Source organism: Pleuronectes platessa, chromosome 1, assembly GCF_947347685.1.
Source record: "Pleuronectes platessa chromosome 1, fPlePla1.1, whole genome shotgun sequence".
NCBI lineage: Eukaryota > Metazoa > Chordata > Actinopteri > Pleuronectiformes > Pleuronectidae > Pleuronectes > Pleuronectes platessa.
In genome coordinates, this window is record NC_070626.1 from 20,297,853 (window position 1) to 20,318,325 (window position 20,473).

The 20,473-nt window shown below is 40.4% G+C and overlaps 2 protein-coding genes across 3 annotated transcripts in view; both read left to right on the top strand.

Moving 5' to 3' along the window:
• On the top strand, window positions 1-5,356 carry tmem9b (TMEM9 domain family, member B). Its single transcript, XM_053423421.1, has 5 exons — window positions 1-217; window positions 1,401-1,495; window positions 1,583-1,691; window positions 1,948-2,082; window positions 4,014-5,356. Exons 1-5 carry the CDS (start codon window positions 146-148, stop codon window positions 4,167-4,169), a joined length of 567 nt encoding a protein of 188 aa, XP_053279396.1. The 5' UTR covers window positions 1-145; the 3' UTR covers window positions 4,170-5,356.
• Window positions 5,357-6,112: 756 nt separating this feature from the next.
• dennd2b (DENN domain containing 2B) overlaps window positions 6,113-20,473 on the top strand; it is a 47,648-nt gene continuing 33,287 nt past the window's right edge. Inside the window, exon 1 of one of the 2 annotated variants that reach the window (XM_053447310.1) lies at window positions 6,113-6,268. The gene's annotated coding sequence lies outside the window, so the exon portion shown is untranslated. Of the gene's footprint in view, window positions 6,269-11,141; window positions 11,398-20,473 lie in introns of those variants that run through there. The other variant, XM_053447231.1, reaches the window with a different exon arrangement.

Genomic DNA, 20,473 nt, shown 5'->3' on the forward strand with positions numbered 1-20,473 from the left:
ACCGCCCCCACCCGGAAACTGCCAGTCAGCTGCCAGGAAGCAGAGGCTGTTAGCTGTTAGCTAACGCTGTCACTTGTCCGGTGGTTTATCACGAAACAGCGGGAGGGCTGCTCTTTAGAAACTAAACATCCCACTCAGCCTGAACATGAACACCGTGTGTCTGCTCCAGGTTTTCTCTGTGACTTGTTTTGTGCTGTTAAGCCAAGCGACAGCAAAGGTAAGGCTAGCGTTAGCTTCAGGGGGTTAGCATCACACAGTGAGGAAATGGTGTTAAGAAACGAGAGGAAATACACATCTCTCTTTAAATCTGCCTTCAGGAGCAATGATCTGTCTAGTGTTGACTGCTCAGTGTAATATTAACACGGTTAAACTAACGCCTGACAGCCTGAGCTAACACATGAGCGGCGAAAATGTCGCTAGAGTGATGCTAATGGTGCTAAATGTGAGCTTTATCTAATGGCTGTCAACAAAAATATATCCATTCAATCACTTATTTAAATTGATTACCGAGCTGGTGAATGTGAGCATGTTTTATTTTAACCGGATGTAGCTTGAACTGGCTCATGTGGGCATTCTGTAATATAAACTAACGTGATCACCAATCAATCAATATTTGGTATTTGGTCAATGTGGAACGATACAAAAATGTGACATGGATTTGGTTGATATGCACAACAACAACAACTGTGATGCAACATGTCTGACTTACCAAAACCTAAGGTGATGTACTGTGGTTAAAGTATACAGATGTTCTTCATAAGTACATGTACTGTATCGTAGTGTAGAAGTACTGAGTAACAAGTAAAGATAATTCACATACTTGAGTTAAAGTACTCATTAGGCAGAGTGGCCCACTTCAGAATGACATATTTATATATGGATGATAATATTGTATACATGAGTGTCTTGACGTTAAAGCCTTTGAAAAACAAAATTGTACAGAGAAACGGCAGCATTGGAGGCGTGGCGAGTCAATAATGATATCTCTAAATCATATACTGATATATCATCATTTATTTGTTGTCCATACTTAAAATTACTCACCTGGTTCAGTGATTTAAGTTTTCCAATAAATGTAGAGGAGTAAAATGTAAACTCTTTGCTTCTGAGCTGTAATGGAATAGAAGTGAGTTCCACCACTGAATGCTACAACTAGAACTAATGAAAAAAGTAATGATGATGATGATAATAACGCTATTAGCAGTTTTAGTGAGAATCATTTTGTAAATAGCAAACAAAATATGAACTCAGCAAAGACTTCATATATCTCAAAGAATACAGAAGAAATGTGAAGAAACATAGAAACATGACCTTAATGGCCAGATTCAACTCTTAGGTGTGCTATGTGTGAGTCTTTCTCTCGTGGGATGTGTTAAACAATTACAATCTTTCTGTTACAGAATTCCGAAGACATCCGCTGCAAATGCATCTGCCCTCCATACAAAAATGTTACTAGGGGGAAAATCTACAATCAAAATGTCTCTCTCAAAGACTGGTATGTTAAAGTTCTGTCACAGCAGTTCCCTCAATGTTTATTTCCTGCATTCCACAATCCTGCCAATGTTATCCTCTTGTTTTTCAGTAACTGCCTCCATGTAGTTGTGCCAATGCCTGTGAATGGAAATGATGTGGAGGCGTACTGTTTACGTTGCGAGTGTAAATTTGAAGAGAGGAGCTCGGGAACCATTAAGGTGACTTGACAGTGAAGTGCCTGCGTCAGAATGTGGGCGGTTGTTGATTTGTCACATTTGTCACTTATATAATATGATATTTTCAATTTTTTTTTTACAACTCCTCATGTTCGTCTCTCGTGATTAAATCATTGAAACATTCAAATCATGATCACCTTGCTGACAACTTGTTTCTTAAATCACTTTGTTATCTATGTTTGGGTCATACATGTGTGAAAGGAAGCCAGACTAATCGGTGATCACTGTGTTCCTTCAGTTCACCATCATCATGTACCTCTCCATTTTGGGACTGCTGCTGCTCTACATGGTCTACCTCACTCTCCTGGAGCCCGTGTTGAAGAGGCGTCTGTTCGGACACTCGCAGCTCATCCAAAACGACGATGATGTCGGGGTATGTGTTTCTTATCACGTTGCAGCGTTCCAAGATTCTTTGAAGATGATTATGCTTCTGCCTGACCCATTGTAAACAGTCACTCTGAAGTGTTTATGTGTGTGTGTTTAATAATGTCCCTTTGCACAACACATCACGTGGAATTCACCCGTTTCTGGATAACATTTAACACGGTCATGTGTTCCTGCAAATCATTTTCAAAACCGTGTGTGGGCAAGAAGTTGAATAGGTGGATTAATGCTGGGCTATTAAAAACCTCAAATTATTGCTGAGTTATTGTTATTAACCTTTTTTATTAAAATGTTAAATAACATTCATTTATTTTGCAGCTTTTCAGTTAAGCACCATTTATTTAAAGTTTTTATGTGAGTGTAAGAGCAGCTAGTTCAAGCAGTAGTGAGTAGTAAGGTCATTTAGAGAGACACAGGAAGTGATGTGGAGTTTTAAAAAATGTTTTCCCACTCCGTAGCAGATTTTAATGTCATGGGAGAGCTCATTAGAGGATCCAGTTACCACAATCACTGACAAAACAACTATAGGTGCAGGCAGCTTTATCCATCACTAAAATATCACAGAAATGATAGACTAGGCAATAAAAGACTAAACTATACGGCTGGAATCGTGGTTGTAAGAGCATGGGCTTGACCCAGACCTGGGACAGGGGCAGTAGGGCTGTGGCAGTAGTGCAGTGGGATGAGATCTCTTCTTGTAGTCATGTGTCGTCCTCTTTAAACTGACGCTAATCAGTGTTACTGTAACAGACCTTTCATAGGCTGTCGTGTCAGTTTGAATAGTCTGGAAACTTTTACAACTACTTACCAAAAAGACATAAAACCAGGAGAGTTCAGCTCAAGTGTTGGATTACCGTGCCGGTACTGGCTCATTTGTAGTCACGAATATGAAAGAAAATTTGTAACTGGCAAAACCTGAAGGAAACTGGGGTTTAAGATAAATCCCGCAACTGCAGCACAAAGTCAGATTTCATGTCTCAACCTTATCCTCTATTTCATTCCTAATTATTTAATATAAAAAGCACCATTAAAGAGAAGGCAAGCCGTTTGGTTGGATTCAGCATGACGCAGTATTCAGACATGTTTAGATATTAAATAAATGGAGTCACTGACTGCCTTTGCCTGAGGGTAGAGAACTGAGCAGCCGCACTGAGTGTTCTGTTTTCACTGGCAAAGTTCAAGCCAGAGGAAGTGTTACATGATAGGTCTCGCTTAAAAACCAGCACCAGACGTTTTACAGTGGTCAGCATCATAGTGAAAGACTGTTGGTCGGTTCCCTGGTTATGGCGCAACAACACTAAAACAGAATTATGGTATTTTCTAATTTATCTCAGTGGTTTCTCAAAATGTAGAGATAATATTTGTAGCACAGTACCTTGCTCCTGGGTTATATCTTAGACCCAATCTGAAAGAGACAGATTACCAGAGAAACCACTCAAACCGGAACTGCTGCTGTTACATTAATTACAGAGGAAAGGGTGGGCTTGTAATGTTTAGTCAACGTTTAATACACAGGATGCACAACTGATAATTATCACTCAAGAACAAACTGCTCTCTGTGTCCAAATCCTTTATTATTATTACAATATTTTGTGTTTTCTCTAATAACAACTTTATTCATATAGCACTTAAAAAACAAGTCAAAATGTACGTTATGAACAGATATGAAAATATCTGTTTATCTGTGATTCTGCTGCTACTGATGTGAACCTTTTTAAAGTGCCGATTGCGTTACAGGAGTGCAGTGATAAATCAATGGAGCCTTAAGTTGATCATTAAAATCCACTCTAAAACACTCACCATTGTAGAGCTGCTACCCTAGAGATATAGTCTTTCTACTGGTGGATCTTGTACCAGTCTCAGAAAATGGACTGGGATTTGTCCGGCAGCATCACATCTTTGTCCTTTCTGGGTTTTCAGGACCAGCAGCCTTTTGCCAACGCTCACAACGTGCTGTCTCGCTCACAGTCTCGACCCAACATGCTGAACAAAGTGGAGCACGCCCAGCAGCGCTGGAGGAGGCAGGTCCAGGAGCAGCGGAAGTCTGTGTTTGACCGCCACGTTGTTCTCAGCTAAAACTGCTGCGTGAGAAGGAGTTACTGATGAAGGAGGAAAAAAAGAAAACAACAAAAAAACACTGTGATGAGCCCTAAATTTCTATCACTTTTTTTCTCTCATTTGTTGTTTGTGTGTCTCATCAAGTGTGATGCATCTAAGGTAAACACGGGAAAAGGGTCTTCTGCAGATGGGTAATAAAAGCTGGCCACTTGTTTATAGTTTGCAGGCAGCTCAAGAGATTAAAGTGAATTTTTTCTTTTTGCACAATCTTGAATGAAGACTCTTAAATAACGTTTGCAAAAAGCAGAATTCAATCCGCCTGCGGTCTAGTTTGCAGAAGTGCCAAGTCAACAGAAAATTCGAAATTAAAACAATGATGGCCAAGACTAATAAATGGGAGATAAAAGCAAAACTTTAAAGTAGATATTTTCTTTACTCACTCTTTATGCAACCTGTCAGAGGACGTCCCGTCAGTCCAAAGCGGACTTTCAATTTTATAAGCCAAAATGGCTTTCAGAGAAAAACGTCCAGATGTTGGTTGGTGCCACTTTTCATGGCTGGATAACTGGCGGCAGTCCTGAAAAGTTAGCATGTAGATGGTGGGTGTTTTCATCCAAAAGCTAATATACATCTTGGAACTAACTGCTCTCACCACAGGGGAAAAGAAGTAGTGTAATAAAATAGAAATCCCTCAGCATTCTTTGACTAAACGCATGTTCTATAATAAATCCTTTATAAACATGTCTCCAATCCTGTATTCCTACCGCTATGTTTAACGTCTGCTAACCGGTGTGACATCCATCGATTCATGCATCTACATTAAATTTGATGTTTGTGAGTAGTTTCACTGAACCTTGCAGAAATCAGATGCAATTTCTTGGTGATGTCATAGTGAACGTAGCTGTGCTATTGATCCTCATTGAAGACCCTTTTGAAATCAGTGCCCTCTCTAAATGTGTAGTGCTTTATTTTGTCACTTCTTTGTGCTTGGTCTACAACCGGATTTCACATTAAAAGTCCCTGTTGTTCGGGGAGAGCTGTGTTTTTCGAGCTCATAGAAGTTTTATTTTGTGAGTAGCTGGGCTGTGTACACGAGCAGAGTGAATAAAGAAACATGGGTGGAAGATGTTTTTGAAAGGGTTCTTGACTATTGTACATGTGATACCTTTAACTTTGAAATAAATTTATGTAATAATTGTGATTTATACATTTGTGCACTTCCTCGTTCTTTTGCATTAGCTACAGGCAAAACCAACCGCTTCTCTTTCAGTTGGAAGACAAACCAGTTTGCATGAATTCTTATGCACGGATCCCTCTGTAAATCCCCTTCGGCGACAATCTGATCAGTGTGTTGACATCAGATATCAGTTTCAAAACAATATGACTCAGTATCGTGAAATACAGTTTGGTATGAAGACTCAACAAGGGATGTTAAATCATTAATTTGGCTAAAAGTACCTTAAACCAGTGGTTCTCAAACTCTAGTCTGTGGCCCATTGCCAGAGGGTCCATGAAAAATGTCCAGATTCATCCATTTAAATTACCATGACGAATTCTGTGCTGAGATTGTAAAGCTATTTTAAATAAATATCTAATATATTTAGTACTACAGGTGTAGAATGAGGGCCAGAGGGGGGGTCCTTGACTGTGAAAAAATTGATCTCTGCTTTTATCAACTCCAGCCGCTGTATTCATGGCATGCTGCTAATTTACAGACAGAAATCCTCCTGTTAGTTTTATTAACTCTGAAACATCTGGAAACCACTGGACGGGGGGCAGTGAAAGGAGGCCTCATTAAAACCTGTTGGACGAAACAGTGACTCCATTAATTAACTTAGGCTGTCTGTGCACTATTTGATAAACCCAGACTATCAGCACAGTGATTTTCATACAGCTGCGTCATCGTTTCCTGAGCAGTCCCCCCTTTTCTTCTCCCTCTCCCTCTCTCTCCCTCTCTCTCTTCCTCCCTCTCTCTCTCTGCATGCAGTTGAACTGTTTTCCACAGGAGAAGAAAAAAAAAGAAGTCAGTTTGCAGTTTGCACAGACAGAAAGCGACACGGGCTCTGCTACAGAATGGATCACTGAGCAAAAACTCTGCCGCAGCAAAGAAAACACAGGTAGGACTTTGGTTTCAGCACATTCAATGTTCAGAATGTAGAAATGTAACTTTTAAGCCACTTGGATTTGTGGCATCTTTAGTTTGTTTGTGCTCATAACAGAATCTCCTTGTGTCTCACACTCTGTTGTATTGTTGACGTAATTATCATGACCCAGCCCTAAGTTATTCACAGACACTGACTCTGATTGACGCTGGTAAACTGTTTAACCCACTGGTTGATGATTGGGTGGGAAAGTGGGTCTCTCTCAGCCTGAGTGCTGCATTTGTAGTGGACATCCTACAGGGGGCGCCTCAGCCTATGAATTTGATAGGTCCATACTAATCCAATCAACGTCTCCAACAGCTTCTCAGGTGTTGTTCACCTGTGTTTACTTTATCATTCATGTTACAACAAGTTTCAGTTCGGTTCTCATTGTTGTTTCCGAAGGGCCACAGGAACAGACACACAGGGTGGCACAGCTTATCTGTATTAGGACTTTGCGTTGACTTCCATTCATTGTGCACAGTCCAATCAAAACCGTATGCCTAACCCTAACCATGACCAGTGCATGACTGACTCTAATGCTTACCCTCACCACAGCTCACATCTGACCACTAGAGTTAACCAGGAGCTCAGGAACTCAGTTTTGCCTCATTAGGACCAGGTCCGAGGAGGCAAAACTGAATTAACCCTAACCCTAAAAGCTTAACCATTACATCTCAAGGCCTCGCCCGAACCCTAACTATATAACCAACCCTTTCAATTTGTTAGGACCAGTGAAAATGGGCCTGACAACTATAGAAAGACAAGCACACAAACACACACACATCTTAACAATACATTTGCCTTCAAGGTTTCTCAGCAGGAAATCAGGCTGATGTTGTGGCTGCTCTGTGGTGAAAAGCTCAAATATGTCAAGATAAAGAATCGACCTCGTGTTAAAAGTTGTTCCTCTCTGCTCCGCAGTGTTTTTGACTGTAGCTGCAGCGATTCCACAGATATTTCTCCCAGCAGTCAGATGGTGTTACTTGTTTCTGAGGGAAACATTGGGACACACACAAAGAAACTCTCATCCTTGCCAGCACATACCCTTAAGGTTAAATGTAATTTCCTTATTTCAGGGGACGAAAGACAGAAGGTGTCAGTAGTTTTCTCGATGGCACATAAACTGCAAAATGGAGTACATGAAAACAACAACAACATAAGAGCAGACCAAACAGGTTTCAAATGTGCTTGGGCCTGTCGTCTCTTTAAAATGAAAAAAATGGATAACCGAACAGTCCGGATTCCAGTTGACTGCGTCTGAACAACAACAAATCCATCAACCTCAAATCACAACGCACGTGATCTCAAGGCACTTTATAGTCAGGTTGAGACTGAGACTCAACAGCGGAAAACCCACGGCGACATTACACTAAGGAAAAGTGTATGTTCAAATGAAGTGATAGTGTTATATTTGTAATGTCAGATCATCTGAGATAGACACGTGTGCGTCCTCACAGGACAAGCTCCAGTCTCCCCTGTCAGGCTGTATCTCGGCCCTTGAGCAGGAGCGTTGACCAGACATGTCAACTCACCCACATTAATCCTGGAGTTTAAGAGCCGCCTCAGGTCTGTCTCTGAGATGGTGTTTATTACGATAAAATGCGTATTTTATTGAAGCTGCTGCCAATCATCGTGTGGTGTCGTTGACTTCCTGCTCTTCTCAAACCGGTTCAATGTTTGCGTCGGCCACCTCGACCCCTCGCACCTCCGGAATGTGCGGGAGCTGAAAGAAAAGCTCTGAGATGAATCTGCGGCGTGTAGGTGGCAAAAGCCGCACAGAGCCGTGGAATAATCCCCCTGAATCCCAGAGGATTTGGGATTCACGCTGGATCCTCAACAAACACAAGAGGTTTAGGGATTTCACATGAGCTAATAAACACTTACTCCTTGTTACTGTGGCTTGAGCAGGTGAATGATCATGTCAATGGAAAAGAAAATCAAGCATTTCCATTGTCAGAGCACTACGCTCAATCTTCTAACTTCTCAAATAATGTAAAACAAGGTTTTTAGAAGCCGTTAGATTTTTCTGAACGTATCTGACTTGTTTTACGTGGAGCAGATGAATGCTGTGTTTTGGTTTAAACTCTGTTTGATGCTCCTATGTCACGCAAGAGGAGGATGTGGCTTTTAATGAGGAATCCAGATGGCACTGCCTGTGATGATCAATGGAACAATGAATTCCACGAGTTAGAGCTTAGGTTACATTCTGGTAAAACGTCCCACAAAAAGACAGAGGAGTCCGAGCCTCTGTCTTTTGTGCTGAGACACTGAGGACCCGCCGTGTTTCTCAGGAAGGACGGTCTTTACGAGACCTTGAAAGGTTCCGAGTGGGTCTCGGAGTGAAAAGCTGCACAGTGGCAGAGCCGTCGGCTTCCTGCTGACTTGATGTTACGAACTGTGATAACGGATGTCTGGGTTTTGTGACTTCCTCTGTTCCCAAGTCTGTGGGATGATAAGACGCCCCCAAGAGACCGAGAGCTTTGGGTTTTATGGACGAGCCGCGCTTTGACATACGCAGTAAAGATGTTACTTGTAGGTGTACAGGCAGTAACCATGACTGGAGAAGGGATTGTTAAATATCAAGGATTTCGATGGGATTGTTTGATAAAAATGGAAAATCATTTGATCCTTTGCAGTAAAATCGGTCCTTGAAGTCACCTTTGACCTTGCAGCCGACAAACCACTTCCTTCTTTCTTTTTTTGTGGATCTCTGGTGATTTATATCCCCCAAACTATTTAGCAGCGATTGACAAAAGGAGATCTAGAAAAAAAAACACTTATTTATTTTGTTAATGCAGCATATCTTGCTTCTTTCTTTTATCATGAAGCAGTGGGATACTGTGTGTATAAAATAACTTGTCCAACTTGTGCTGCTGTCAGACAAGGACTGGCCTGTGGATATTCTCCTGAAACAACCCGGTGGGCCTGTAGGTGAGGACGCAAATGTGCGAGTCAGAGGCAAAAGAAAACAACTTGGAAAGACAACAATATTCAAGAGCTTTAGGTGAAAAAGGAGTTTATTTGCTGTAAACAAAAAACGTGTGATTTCCATAGTGGAATAAATATGTCATGTCCTGCCTCCTGCTGTTCTCCCCAGGTGCCACCACTCACCTGAATGCACCGGACATTTTCCTGTAGTTGTGTTCGCATCTGACAACCTGGACAATCTCCTTCTGTGTTCTTGAAATCCGAAAGGCAATCTCCGGAGAATATCCATACTCCATCTTTCCAGACAATTCATGCCTAAGAACTGCTTGGTTTTTACAGTTAAACCGATGGATTCATGGATACAGATCACTTGACACACTGTATATTTTTATTTTTTTTATAATTCCTCTTGCTGTTGTCTGGTATATACAGTTCAATGAGATGGTTTACTGACATCACAGAGACGCTCTTTCTTATTCAGTGTGTGCTACAGAACCTCAGCACAGAGAGAGTTGTTACATTTACATTTTTGTGGTTTCTGCTAGTTTAGCTCAGCTCTAAAGCAACAACACTGTCTAGAGATGTGCAATAGCTGGAGGAGACTGTGCACATTTACTTAATCACTGTACTTAAAGAGCAATTCAACACAGTTTCACCGTCGACTGGACCAAGTGTTCCTGTCGGGCATGTTTGGGTGTTTTTCGCTTTATTGCATCTGTAACCACAGGTGATATCACAGGGTCCTGGAGTTCACCTGCACAGCACATCAGTTAGAAAGTTAACCACAGGAGGTTAGAACGAAATAAACGCCCAACCAGCCTTTGTTCCTCCCATTTCTATGCATAACGACAAAGAGGAGAATGTACATTCACACAGAGTGTGTTGTTCTCAAACACAGTTACTATTTGGACATACTTGTTTTCTTTTCTTGCCATCAACTACCTTACAGATGGAAATATCGCCCTATTGATTATCCTATGGTAAATATTTTTATGAGAACTGCAGGAGCTAGTACATGCAATGTTTTGTGTATTAGTGAACTAAATCTGCAAAGTAACTGCAGCTGTTTTATAAATGTTGCCGCAGATGAAGTAAAATATTTCCTAATATTTCAATGGTAAATTTAGTACTGAAGTACTTATTTATGAATAGTAAAAGTACTTAGTAACTACATTTAGCGCTACAACACTTAGTAATGAATGTGTACTTGAGATAAAATAATAAGCTAAAAGTACTTAGTACCTCGTTTTAGTGTGATCAAATTTGTACTTGAGTAAAAGCACTTGTGTAAAAGTATTTAGAGATTACATTTAGTTCTACTACCTAAACTTGGTAGGTTACTTGAACAAAAGTGCTGCAGTACAAATACTTGGTCGCACATTCATCATGTCTGACAAATGAAAGACATCTTTGTGTGGGTGAAATGTATTTGTGTGGAGCAGCGGAGGGTCGGAGCAGAACAATGTGTTGCAGTTCTGCTGGCAGCGTCTTCAGCTGGTGAATATTCATCTGCACTCCTCAGCCCCCCCCCCCCCCCTCAACCCTTCAACCCACCATGACAATAAACAAGGAAGAGAGAGAGAGAGAGAGAGAGAGAGAGAGAGAGAGAGAGAGAGAGAGAGAGAGAGAGAGAGATGGATAGATAGATAGATAGATAGATAGATAGATAGATAGATAGATAGATAGATAGATAGATAGATATGTAGAGGGAGATATAGAAAGGAAGCTAGAGAGATAGAGAGAGGTAGAGAGTGGGAGAGAGAGAGAGAGAGAGAGAGAGAATGGCTGAGGAGAGGGGCACACATGGAGGAGGAGGGGAAGGGGGGGGGGGGGGGGGGGAGCGGGGGGCAAATCCCAAGAAAAGTTGAGGAGGCGAGGGGGGGCAAACAACCCATCTCCATGGCAACAAGTCCTGCCTCCTCTCTGCAGCAGCACAGTGGTCTGTGCTCTATGGTCTGTTTCTATGGTCTGTGTCTGTGTCTGTGAAAGAGGAGGCTGGACTCTTTCTACCGGTTTTCTTTGGAAAGACATGAGTCGGAGTTCACTGAGGAGGTCCAGGTGTCCTCTGGAGCGGCCGGAGGGGTGCAGCGCGTAGACGAAGCGGGATCTGTGCGTCTCTGAAGGATTATAATCCGAACATGTCCGCGACAATGGACGTGAGGACGAACTCGGAGGTAACTGTTAATCCGACGCGTTAATGACGAGCTTCTGCGGGAAGGTCACACTCTGAGTTAGTGGGGAACGAAAACACATCGAGAACTGCAGCTGAAGTTCAGGTTTAAATCATAGACTTTATATATAAAGGTTTAAATGTAGTCCTGGACTCACTGTGACCATATTTGGTCATCGACATGCTAAACGATGAAGTGCAGAAATACTGCCTGCGTGCGTTCGTGCGTGTGTGTGCGTGTGTGTGTATGTGTACACTGGTTTTTGTTACTTCTTCAGGACCTTATCCAGCATAAGCCTTGTCGGGACCAGTAGACCACATTGGGACCAGTTAGGCCGAGCTAAGAATTGATCATGGTTAAGTTTGGGATAGGGTTTTTTGTTTGTCTGTCCACAATGAGTGGGTTTCCATGCAGTGTCCTGACAAGGATGGCTACAAAAACTTGCAGGGAATGCATTATGCCAATGAGTGTCCTCACAACTATAGAGGGACAAGTTCATGTGTGTGTGTGTGTGTGCAGTTTCTCCTTTGAATGAAGTGTTCCAGTAGAGTAACTGGCAGTGACTCTGGATAGTAATTAGTCAAAGTTATTATCGCTGAGGTAAATAGACCAGATGACTGAACTGAACTTTTCTGAAGGGCCCAACAATATGTAGATTTGTGTTTTTTGTATATTAATACAGATTTTATACAAGAACATGCAGTTTTAATTGACGCTGTATGTGCTGTATATATGTACATACAATGAAAGCCGATACATACAGTACATAGGGGAATGTAGAAGGAAGCATTAAGAATCTTTGATCTAAGTATGATGACTAATATCACTCTGTGAAAATACACAATTGCCAGTCAATGTCCTGCATTGACTTGCAATCTTTTGACTTTAGATAACGTAAGTTCCAGATAATCAGGAAACTGTACTGTAAAATATCAGGAAATAGCTACACTTTTATTATGTTTTAGTCCAAACCTCAAAAGTTTTGAAACTCAATTAAGATTGTTGTGAATAAATAAATAAATATAAAATTGAAGGAAAAGCAGCACATCCTTACATTTAAGAAGCTGAAACCTTAAAACATTTGGCATTTTTGCATGAGAAATAACTGAAGCTACTTACAAAATATTTGATGAGATTACATTTTAGCTCTCCTTCTATGTATAACTAGGTACTAGATAATCAATAACACAATGTTATGTATTTTATTGTATTATGTCTTTGTACATTACTTACTTACTATTTTTTATTATTATGATCAATTTAAATAATTTAGGCCATGTTTTAAACAACAAGTCATTGGTTTTTTCTTTATTTACTCATTTCATGTTTAGGTTAATTTGTCACCTGATTTTTTATGCAGATCTAGATGCATACAGATTACAAAAATATTGTTAAACTTATTATTATTAAGGTGATAAATCATGCACATTCAGTAGAACAACACTGGCTCTTGCTGAGTTAATTGTATGCCTATCATGAATGTTCTTATGAGTTTTAAACAGATTACATCTAAAATCCTTATTTTTGAGTTAATGCAAACCCTATAGCTGCGTTTCCTTCAGCTTTCTTTTCTCCCTAAAACGTCCTATTGTGCAGATCAAACAATGACCTGGCCCTCTCACTGGACGGGACTGTCAACAAGAAGCTATTCAGGAAGTTCTTCTCGTTGTCCTTGAACAGGAGAAAGTCTGGGCTGTCCCTGGCCACTTTTAAGGCGACTGTTGAACCTCCCATTTGGGTTAAAAGTAAATTAAGAGTACATTTTGTCTTCCTGGTGCTATTTATCCATCCATGATTTACTGAGGATACATGGTCGGGCGTCTATGAGGGAGGGCCTGATACTGCAATCCACAGGGCAGGAACAGGAAAATCTTTTTTTGATATCTTGCTCATTGGTACCTCAGGTCTTTTAGGTCCAGACTAATACTATTTAATTTGGAAACTCATCTATTTTGCTGCCTCTATGCTTCGTGTCTGCACTAATCCAGAGTTTCAAGACCCCAAAACAGTATGAAAAACCATTGGACTTGTTTTAGTTTGAAAACTCTGGGGTTGCATATTATTATGGATTGACAGAAATAGACATTTCTGAGAACAATGCAGTGGACACACATTTATGCTTCCTGTTTGAGTTTTAACAGTCACGACTTGACTACCTGCAGTGAGTGGAAAGTGCTGTTATCCTTTACTTTCAGTGACGGCAACAATAATAGCAAAATAGACAATCTGCTTCCTGTTTACACTGGAAAACACATTCCCAACGGTCATGTGATATTTGTTTTCAGGTGTGTTAGTAGAGCTTATTTCTGATATTTGTCTGGATTGGACTGAGATTGTTGCTGTTATAAAATGAAAATGCATTCATGTGTATTGTAGCCTCAGATTTGTGGGGAGTACTTCTGTAACATATGGTTTTAGCAGATTTCCCAGGCAGGGATCTTATTCAGTTCACAAGTCAATCTCACTTCACTTTACCCCAAAGCTCTACTAAAGATATCAGCCACTGAGAGAATGTCAGTGGCTTCCACATTTCATTTCCTCTCCTGGCTGCAATTGAGCTGATGTGCTGTAACCTTAAGATAATGATGTTAAATTGCCTAGATGTGGGTTTTTGGTCCACTTTAAGGATATGATAGTAGCGCCTGCCTAGCTATAGTATGTGGCAGTAAAGAAGCATGTTTCCATATATCCTCAGTTTAATATTAACATGTTTCAAACTCTCACATCTTATTCCAGACCAGTTTCTTTGATTCATCTTATAAACATCTTCACTACAATTATACTAAGACTGGAGGTCGCTATCCCAGAAGTGCTTATTTTCGTACTTTCTGCGTACATGTCCACTAAAAGTTGCATTATCGTTTTGGTCACATGTGTTTAATTAAATAAGGATCTGCATTGGTCTGGTGTTCTACGCATTTTTACCCGATCACACATTCCATTCTTTTCCATGTAGTTGGATGTATTGTACCTGGAACCTGCAGTGTGAATATCCGGTGGATGATGACATTTACATCACAAAGACCGTAGCAGACTAAACTGACGCAGAAACTATTAATTTTCTTTTAACAAGTGGTGCTCAAGTGGGGTTTGTGGGAATCCCAGGTACCTTGGCTTGCAGGTGGCAATCTCCTTACTCTCATTAGTCTAGATTGGCTGTCAATTAAAAATAAGCAAGCAGTTACTCTGTTATTTAATGTCCCCCCCATGTACTGTATATTTGATTGGGTTTTGCAATTTTAAGGGGTCTGCGTGATGTGCAGTCTGTTTTCTTATAGACCTCAATTTTGAGCCTTTTTGTAAAATAGACAGCTGATAATATATAATGTATTGCTAGTGGTTGTTTCTTAGAGTATTATTTTAAAATATACTTTCAAACAGTTAGAATGAATGGTAATACTTGTGCAAGGATTGGAAGCCAGTGGAGACATAACGTTTTCTGTTGGTTCCTCCACCCCATTCTCATTAACACAATATCTCAGTAATTTCTCTCAAGGGAATATCCTCAAGTTTGGCACAAATAGCCAGTTGTACTGAAGGATGAATAGATAAGAATTTGGTGGTCAAAGACCGAAGTTCAAGGTCCCTGTGTTGTCGCTAAACACATTTTTGGCCATAACTCAAGAATTCATGCAGTATAATACCTTTTATTAAATTCTGTCTTTATTAAATTCCTTCTTCCCTCTTATGTAAGTCTTGAGTGTATTATATGTGTCTGGACAGACAGGGGTGTAAACTGCAACTCGACTTTGATAGTAACATACAACTGCGTGGGGGAAAATCTGGTCATGTTAAATGAAGTGGGAAAGTGTGCCGATAAAGAAATGGTTTAGCACAATCTTGGTTATGTATGAAGTGAAAATGAAGTAAGGGACATTACAGTTCATTGTCCAACTTCCAACAAATAAGTCCAGTCTACTAACCTAAAACTTTGAACCTGTTTTAAATTGGTAAGCACTAACAAAGGACAAAGGATATGTACAATCTTTGTTTTGTTGACTTAGTTAAACTCTGACCTTAACAAGAATATATCTTATCAACCTCTTATGTCCTTGAGAAATATTTGAGTGTCAGGGGTCAGTTCTGTGACACAAATTCAGCCCCCCCACTCAGCTCATAAGCCTGTTTTCCACATGCCTGCCTCTGCAGCTGTGCACGCTCATATCTAAGTTACACAGAAGGATTTTTCCTCTTCTCCACAAAAGAGAAAATATGCCACGATTACGCTGAAAAAAGCTTAAGTGGCCAAAAAGCTTCCAAGAACTAGTTCCACCTGGTCAATTGGGCTATATATCGAGAGCACGGCTTACCATGCGGGGCTAATTATACAGGTATGGCTACATGCAACTGCCAGCGGCATCAACCTCGAGGGTTTTCATAGAAACAGAGAACCTGCCATCCAGAAATTCGGGATTAAGAATACAACGAATGAGTACATTTAGTATATCAAGAATGAACTACAACCTTACAAAGTTTTCACATGGGAATTTCTATTAACCTTTTTGACCTACAGTACAAAGTTGTCTCGCATGCACAGTTTGAGTGTTGTAACTTGTTTTTGTGTGAACTGTATTATCCTGTATTATCAAGAGCTGGATTCTCCTCTACCAGGATATATATGCGACTCAAGTCCAGCATTGCTGTACTGACATGATCTGACTCAATCAGCTCAAGTCTCTTTTTGTCCATGGGGAACAAAACTGGGCTTTCTGCAGATATTGAAACAATGAATGTGTGGGCTCATGCACTCATGCCTGCCAGTGAGTTGAGATGTGTGGAAAGTGTTGAGAATTTGCAATGATTTTCGCTCCTTCCTTTCTCCATTGCGTCTTGGCTGCCTAGAAATTCTGCGGTGGTCTTAAAAGCCTTGAAGCCATGTTGCTGATCAGCAGAAAGAGACGACCAGGTCAGCCAGAACATCGGGTAGAGTAACAAGAGACAGAAGGAGACAGTATTAGACTTTGTTTGCTGAAGCTGTTGTGTTTGCTACTGCATGTGTCAAGATGAGCAAAGGACTTAGATTCCCAGGTTATCGAACATGTGTCCATCACGACGTCACAAGATTGTTACATAAAATGCACTCACAGACCTAACATCAGGTGCCAGGTGCTGAGAGAAAGCATATTTCTCTGCAGCCTTTGTTGAATGAGAAGGAGGCTCTCGGCTCTGGGTCCAGGTGTTTCTGACTCTCTTCTGTGTTTTCTTTTACCCTCTGAAAACATTCTTTAATATTTTTAAATCGACCGCAGCCTGATGGATAGGGCAAGTATAAGTACATTCCTGAAAGTAGTGGAGAGAGCAGTCTATCAGATGATCTGTCAAGTGTGACAGGCCCAAGGACGTGTGGAATCTATTTAAAAATATATTTTACCTAATTGAGTCTCTCCTTTTCACACACATGCACACATGCACACACACACACACAGACAGACACACACACACAGCTGATAAAAGACTTACTTTTAACCATGTCCCTTTCAAGGTCGTGTTGAACACAAAGGGGTCTTTCATTCCAGCCAGAATAGTCTAATGGAGACTAGATGTGTTGTAGTCCCGGGTTGAATATGCTCATGTTGCTGAGGAAAATATGTGTCATTGATATGTCTCTCATGTAACCATTTAGTACTTCTGGACATAACCATGATAAAACCATGACAAACCATGTAATGGTTATGCTGGGTCATAAAGATGATGGTGTTGAATGTCTTGAAATTACAGTTTGGCTTTTTGGGATTGTTTTTAACTAAGAGCCAAAGATGGGAAAACTCATGGATGCTCTTTTCATCTCACTGTTCTGAGGTTGAAGTCATGACAGTTACTTTTAGGGATTATTATTATTATCCTGTCAAGATGCAATGATCATGGCATGCGTCAAGACGCCCCCAGTGTGTGTATTTGTGTGTGTTTGGATTGAAAACAATGGGTGCTGATGTTCAGACATGCAGTCATATGCTGCCAGTGTGTGTCACCCTGTAATCTTTCTCATGTTTTATAAGTGTCCTGGTTCCTCAGCGACATCAAAGATCCTCTATAACAAAGATGACGCACTACAAACTGCACTAATTGTATGGAACAGTCCAAACTTCCTGTCTCCTAAGTGGGCGTGTACGCAAAAGAAAACAGGAACAGTCGTTTTTCCTGTTATAACAGCCTATATGTGCGCAAAGCCTGGGCATTTTTAACACTAATTAAATTGTCCATGTCAAGCAATATAACAATACAACCAGAAATATTTTAAATCTGTGCCTTATTTTGGTGCTTGTTTTGTATCTAGTAGTTAATATGATATTAACACAGTACAAGATCATAGCTGTCTAATAATTGAATAATAATCTAAATAAAATAAATAATAACAATTGCATTATTAGGCAAAGAAACACAAGTTTTATTTCAGTTTTAACTTTAAATTGATGGTTTTGTGTTGATTTTAAATACGCTGTCGTCTTTCTGAAATGATGACATTGTCAATTACACCGTAATCCTAATTTTACTCTGTACTACACTTCACACTTCACATTCAGACACAAATCAATGTGAAGTGTTTCATGATCATTGAACGATTGCCTCCCCTCAGCATGAAGCTGTTTCTACTTCTCATTGTTGACTGTTTTTCAGTTGTCTCAGGAGAAAGTTTGTCTTAAATCTGGTTGAATGCACTTTAAAGGTTCTCTAGAGCTTTCTTGAAAGTGGTTGTTTAGAGCATGTGATTTTGTGCTGGGAGATGCGATCAGATCTCAGGAAGTAATTTGGCTGACGCCTTGGTGTTTATACTGTAAAGTCCATTTTGAGCTTCTGTGACCTATTTTTGTGGTTGTAGATTTCTCGGTCCCAAAATATGGAAAGAATTACTAAACAAACAAGGTGTTCTTAGGTGTAGCGAACTGTAGTAATTTCAAAATATCCAGCTTAATTTTCTCTGCTACCTTTTCTCATTGTTTTGTTATAATCTTTGAGTAGCTCCAGCTGAGAGTCATGTGCATATTACTTTATGCACTGTAACATCTATAGTAGGACAGTCAAATGTTACGTTTGAATTCAGTTGTTAAATCTCACAAAGATTTCTTGAGCCAAAATCAAGTTTAAGTGCACTTTGAGTATGATGGTTTTCATTTTCCCTTCAACACAGATTGACATCAGCAAATGAGATTTGTAACAAGGACAGGACATCATCAGTCTTTGTGTTTGATGAAAATTGTGATGCATGCCTGGTCCTCTTAGAGCAGTCCGCAGTGACAGGAAATAGCTGACAACAGGAATGCTCCCCCTCTCCCCTCATCTGTCTCTATAGGACCAAGCTACACTACTGGTTGGCTGGCTTCTTCATACAACAACTTCCTGTAAACAAGTCATGCTGCCAAGCACCCTCCCATCCTCCACCTCTGATCTCTAGGGATCTCCATTTGACCTCCTAACGCACCAGAACAATCGCTTTGAGCCTTTTGGAAAGGGTCACTGCTGCATTTCAAAAGTGATTTTCAGGGGCAATGGCCTCCGGTTTGAAGGGTGGTTTCAACTTGCTGATTGTCTAATTTGAGGTTTATTTCAGGAAAAGCTCATTAAAAGGAATATGTTTTCATTATATTTTGGCAGAGACAGTAATCTCTAAAAAGAATTTGAGAAAAACTATTTACACTGTTATTTGAACTAGACCAATAAATAGTCTGGGCTGATATAGCACACTATATGACGCAGAAATATCAACATTGGCTGATTAGCCAAAATAAATTATTGTGTAGAAAAGCCAAATATACTTTATGAATGCTAACATACATAGAAACATATGCTTTGTCCCCCAGAGAGCCATGACAAGTATGTTTTTCAACAAAAGGTTAAAGATTCTTCCTTTACGTGCAAAGAGATTTGTCCTTTTGAAACAATGTAACCATTACTACATACTACATGGATGGCCTTTACATGGGAGGCATCACAGAGTTTTTGACTCCAATGACGATGACGGAAGCTGTGATAATGTACCTCATTCGAAAGAAGCAAAAGCCGCTGTTTTTCCCTTAGCCAGGCAAAGTGTTTTAGGGCAGGGGTCTTCAACGTTTTTCAGGCCAAGGTCCCCCAAACTGATGGAGAGATGGAGCAGGGACCCCCTACTATATAAATTGCATAAAATAGTGTTTATATTATTCTGGGCCTAGTGCCATGTATAAACATAGCTACCCTGTTATTGTGCATTCAATACTACCCTTGTGGGTAGTAGCATGCTAACATTAGAAAGGTGGCTCAGACACCTCGCAAATCCTCTCAGACTAATTTTCTGTTACAGTAATGTTTTTTTTTACATTGTACAGTGTCTATTTCTCTGTAAATTTTAAAAAATCGAAGCAAAAAAAAGTCAAACAAACAACTTTTAGTTACAAATACGACCATCTACAGAGTTTGGTACGCCATCTTTTATTTTTGAGCTTCGCAGTCTTTAGACGTGAGCATAAACGCGATCTGATTGGCTAGTGCCTGTGCTGTTGTATTTGCATGAAAGGGGCTGTGAACCGGTGCCCAGCTTGAGAGAGCTACTGTGTGTAGCTGAATGTGTGCATTGCTGACTGAAAGATAACGTCTTCTGCCTCAATTTATCCGTTCGCTACAATATGTTGAATTCATGTCAATGTGTATCTAAAGACAATATATACAATTCTGGTTCTGAAGAGGTGAATTTTGTGGATTTTTTTTTTTTTTGAAACCCCCCCCCCCCCCCCCCCTGCAGTAACCCCGCGGACCCCCTGTTGAAGACCTTTGTTTTAGGGTCATCTGGCAGTGACTTGTTCAAACTGTTGCTATAATGAGACCATCACCTGTATTTTCTTTAGCTCTGCTAGTGTGTATGAGAGCCCTCTTTACCCAACAGGTGACTGCAGACACCTGAAGGCATCAGGTTTGCAACCTCTAATTGAGTGTAGCACAGGTTGCAAGTTGATCTGTTGTGGTTACCTCTGTAGCCTACAAAAAACTACACAAATGTCAGAGCCTCTGAGTCTGCAAACATCAATCTGCCTAGTTTTGAATTTTCTTGGTTTCTGCGTTACACAACCATCAAGAGGGGAGCAGCTGCACGAATAATAACTTTCAATCC

What these genes read in the sequence shown, in the direction of transcription:
- tmem9b (XM_053423421.1), top strand. Translation starts at nt 146, where the DNA reads ATGAACACCGTGTGTCTGCTCCAGGTTTTCTCTGTGACTTGTTTTGTG. An exon ending in AATGTCTCTCTCAAAGACTG is followed by an intron (nt 1,496 to 1,582) that starts GTATGTTAAAGT and finishes CTTGTTTTTCAG; the next exon opens with TAACTGCCTCCATGTAGTTG. An exon ending in AAAACGACGATGATGTCGGG is followed by an intron (nt 2,083 to 4,013) that starts GTATGTGTTTCT and finishes CTGGGTTTTCAG; the next exon opens with GACCAGCAGCCTTTTGCCAA.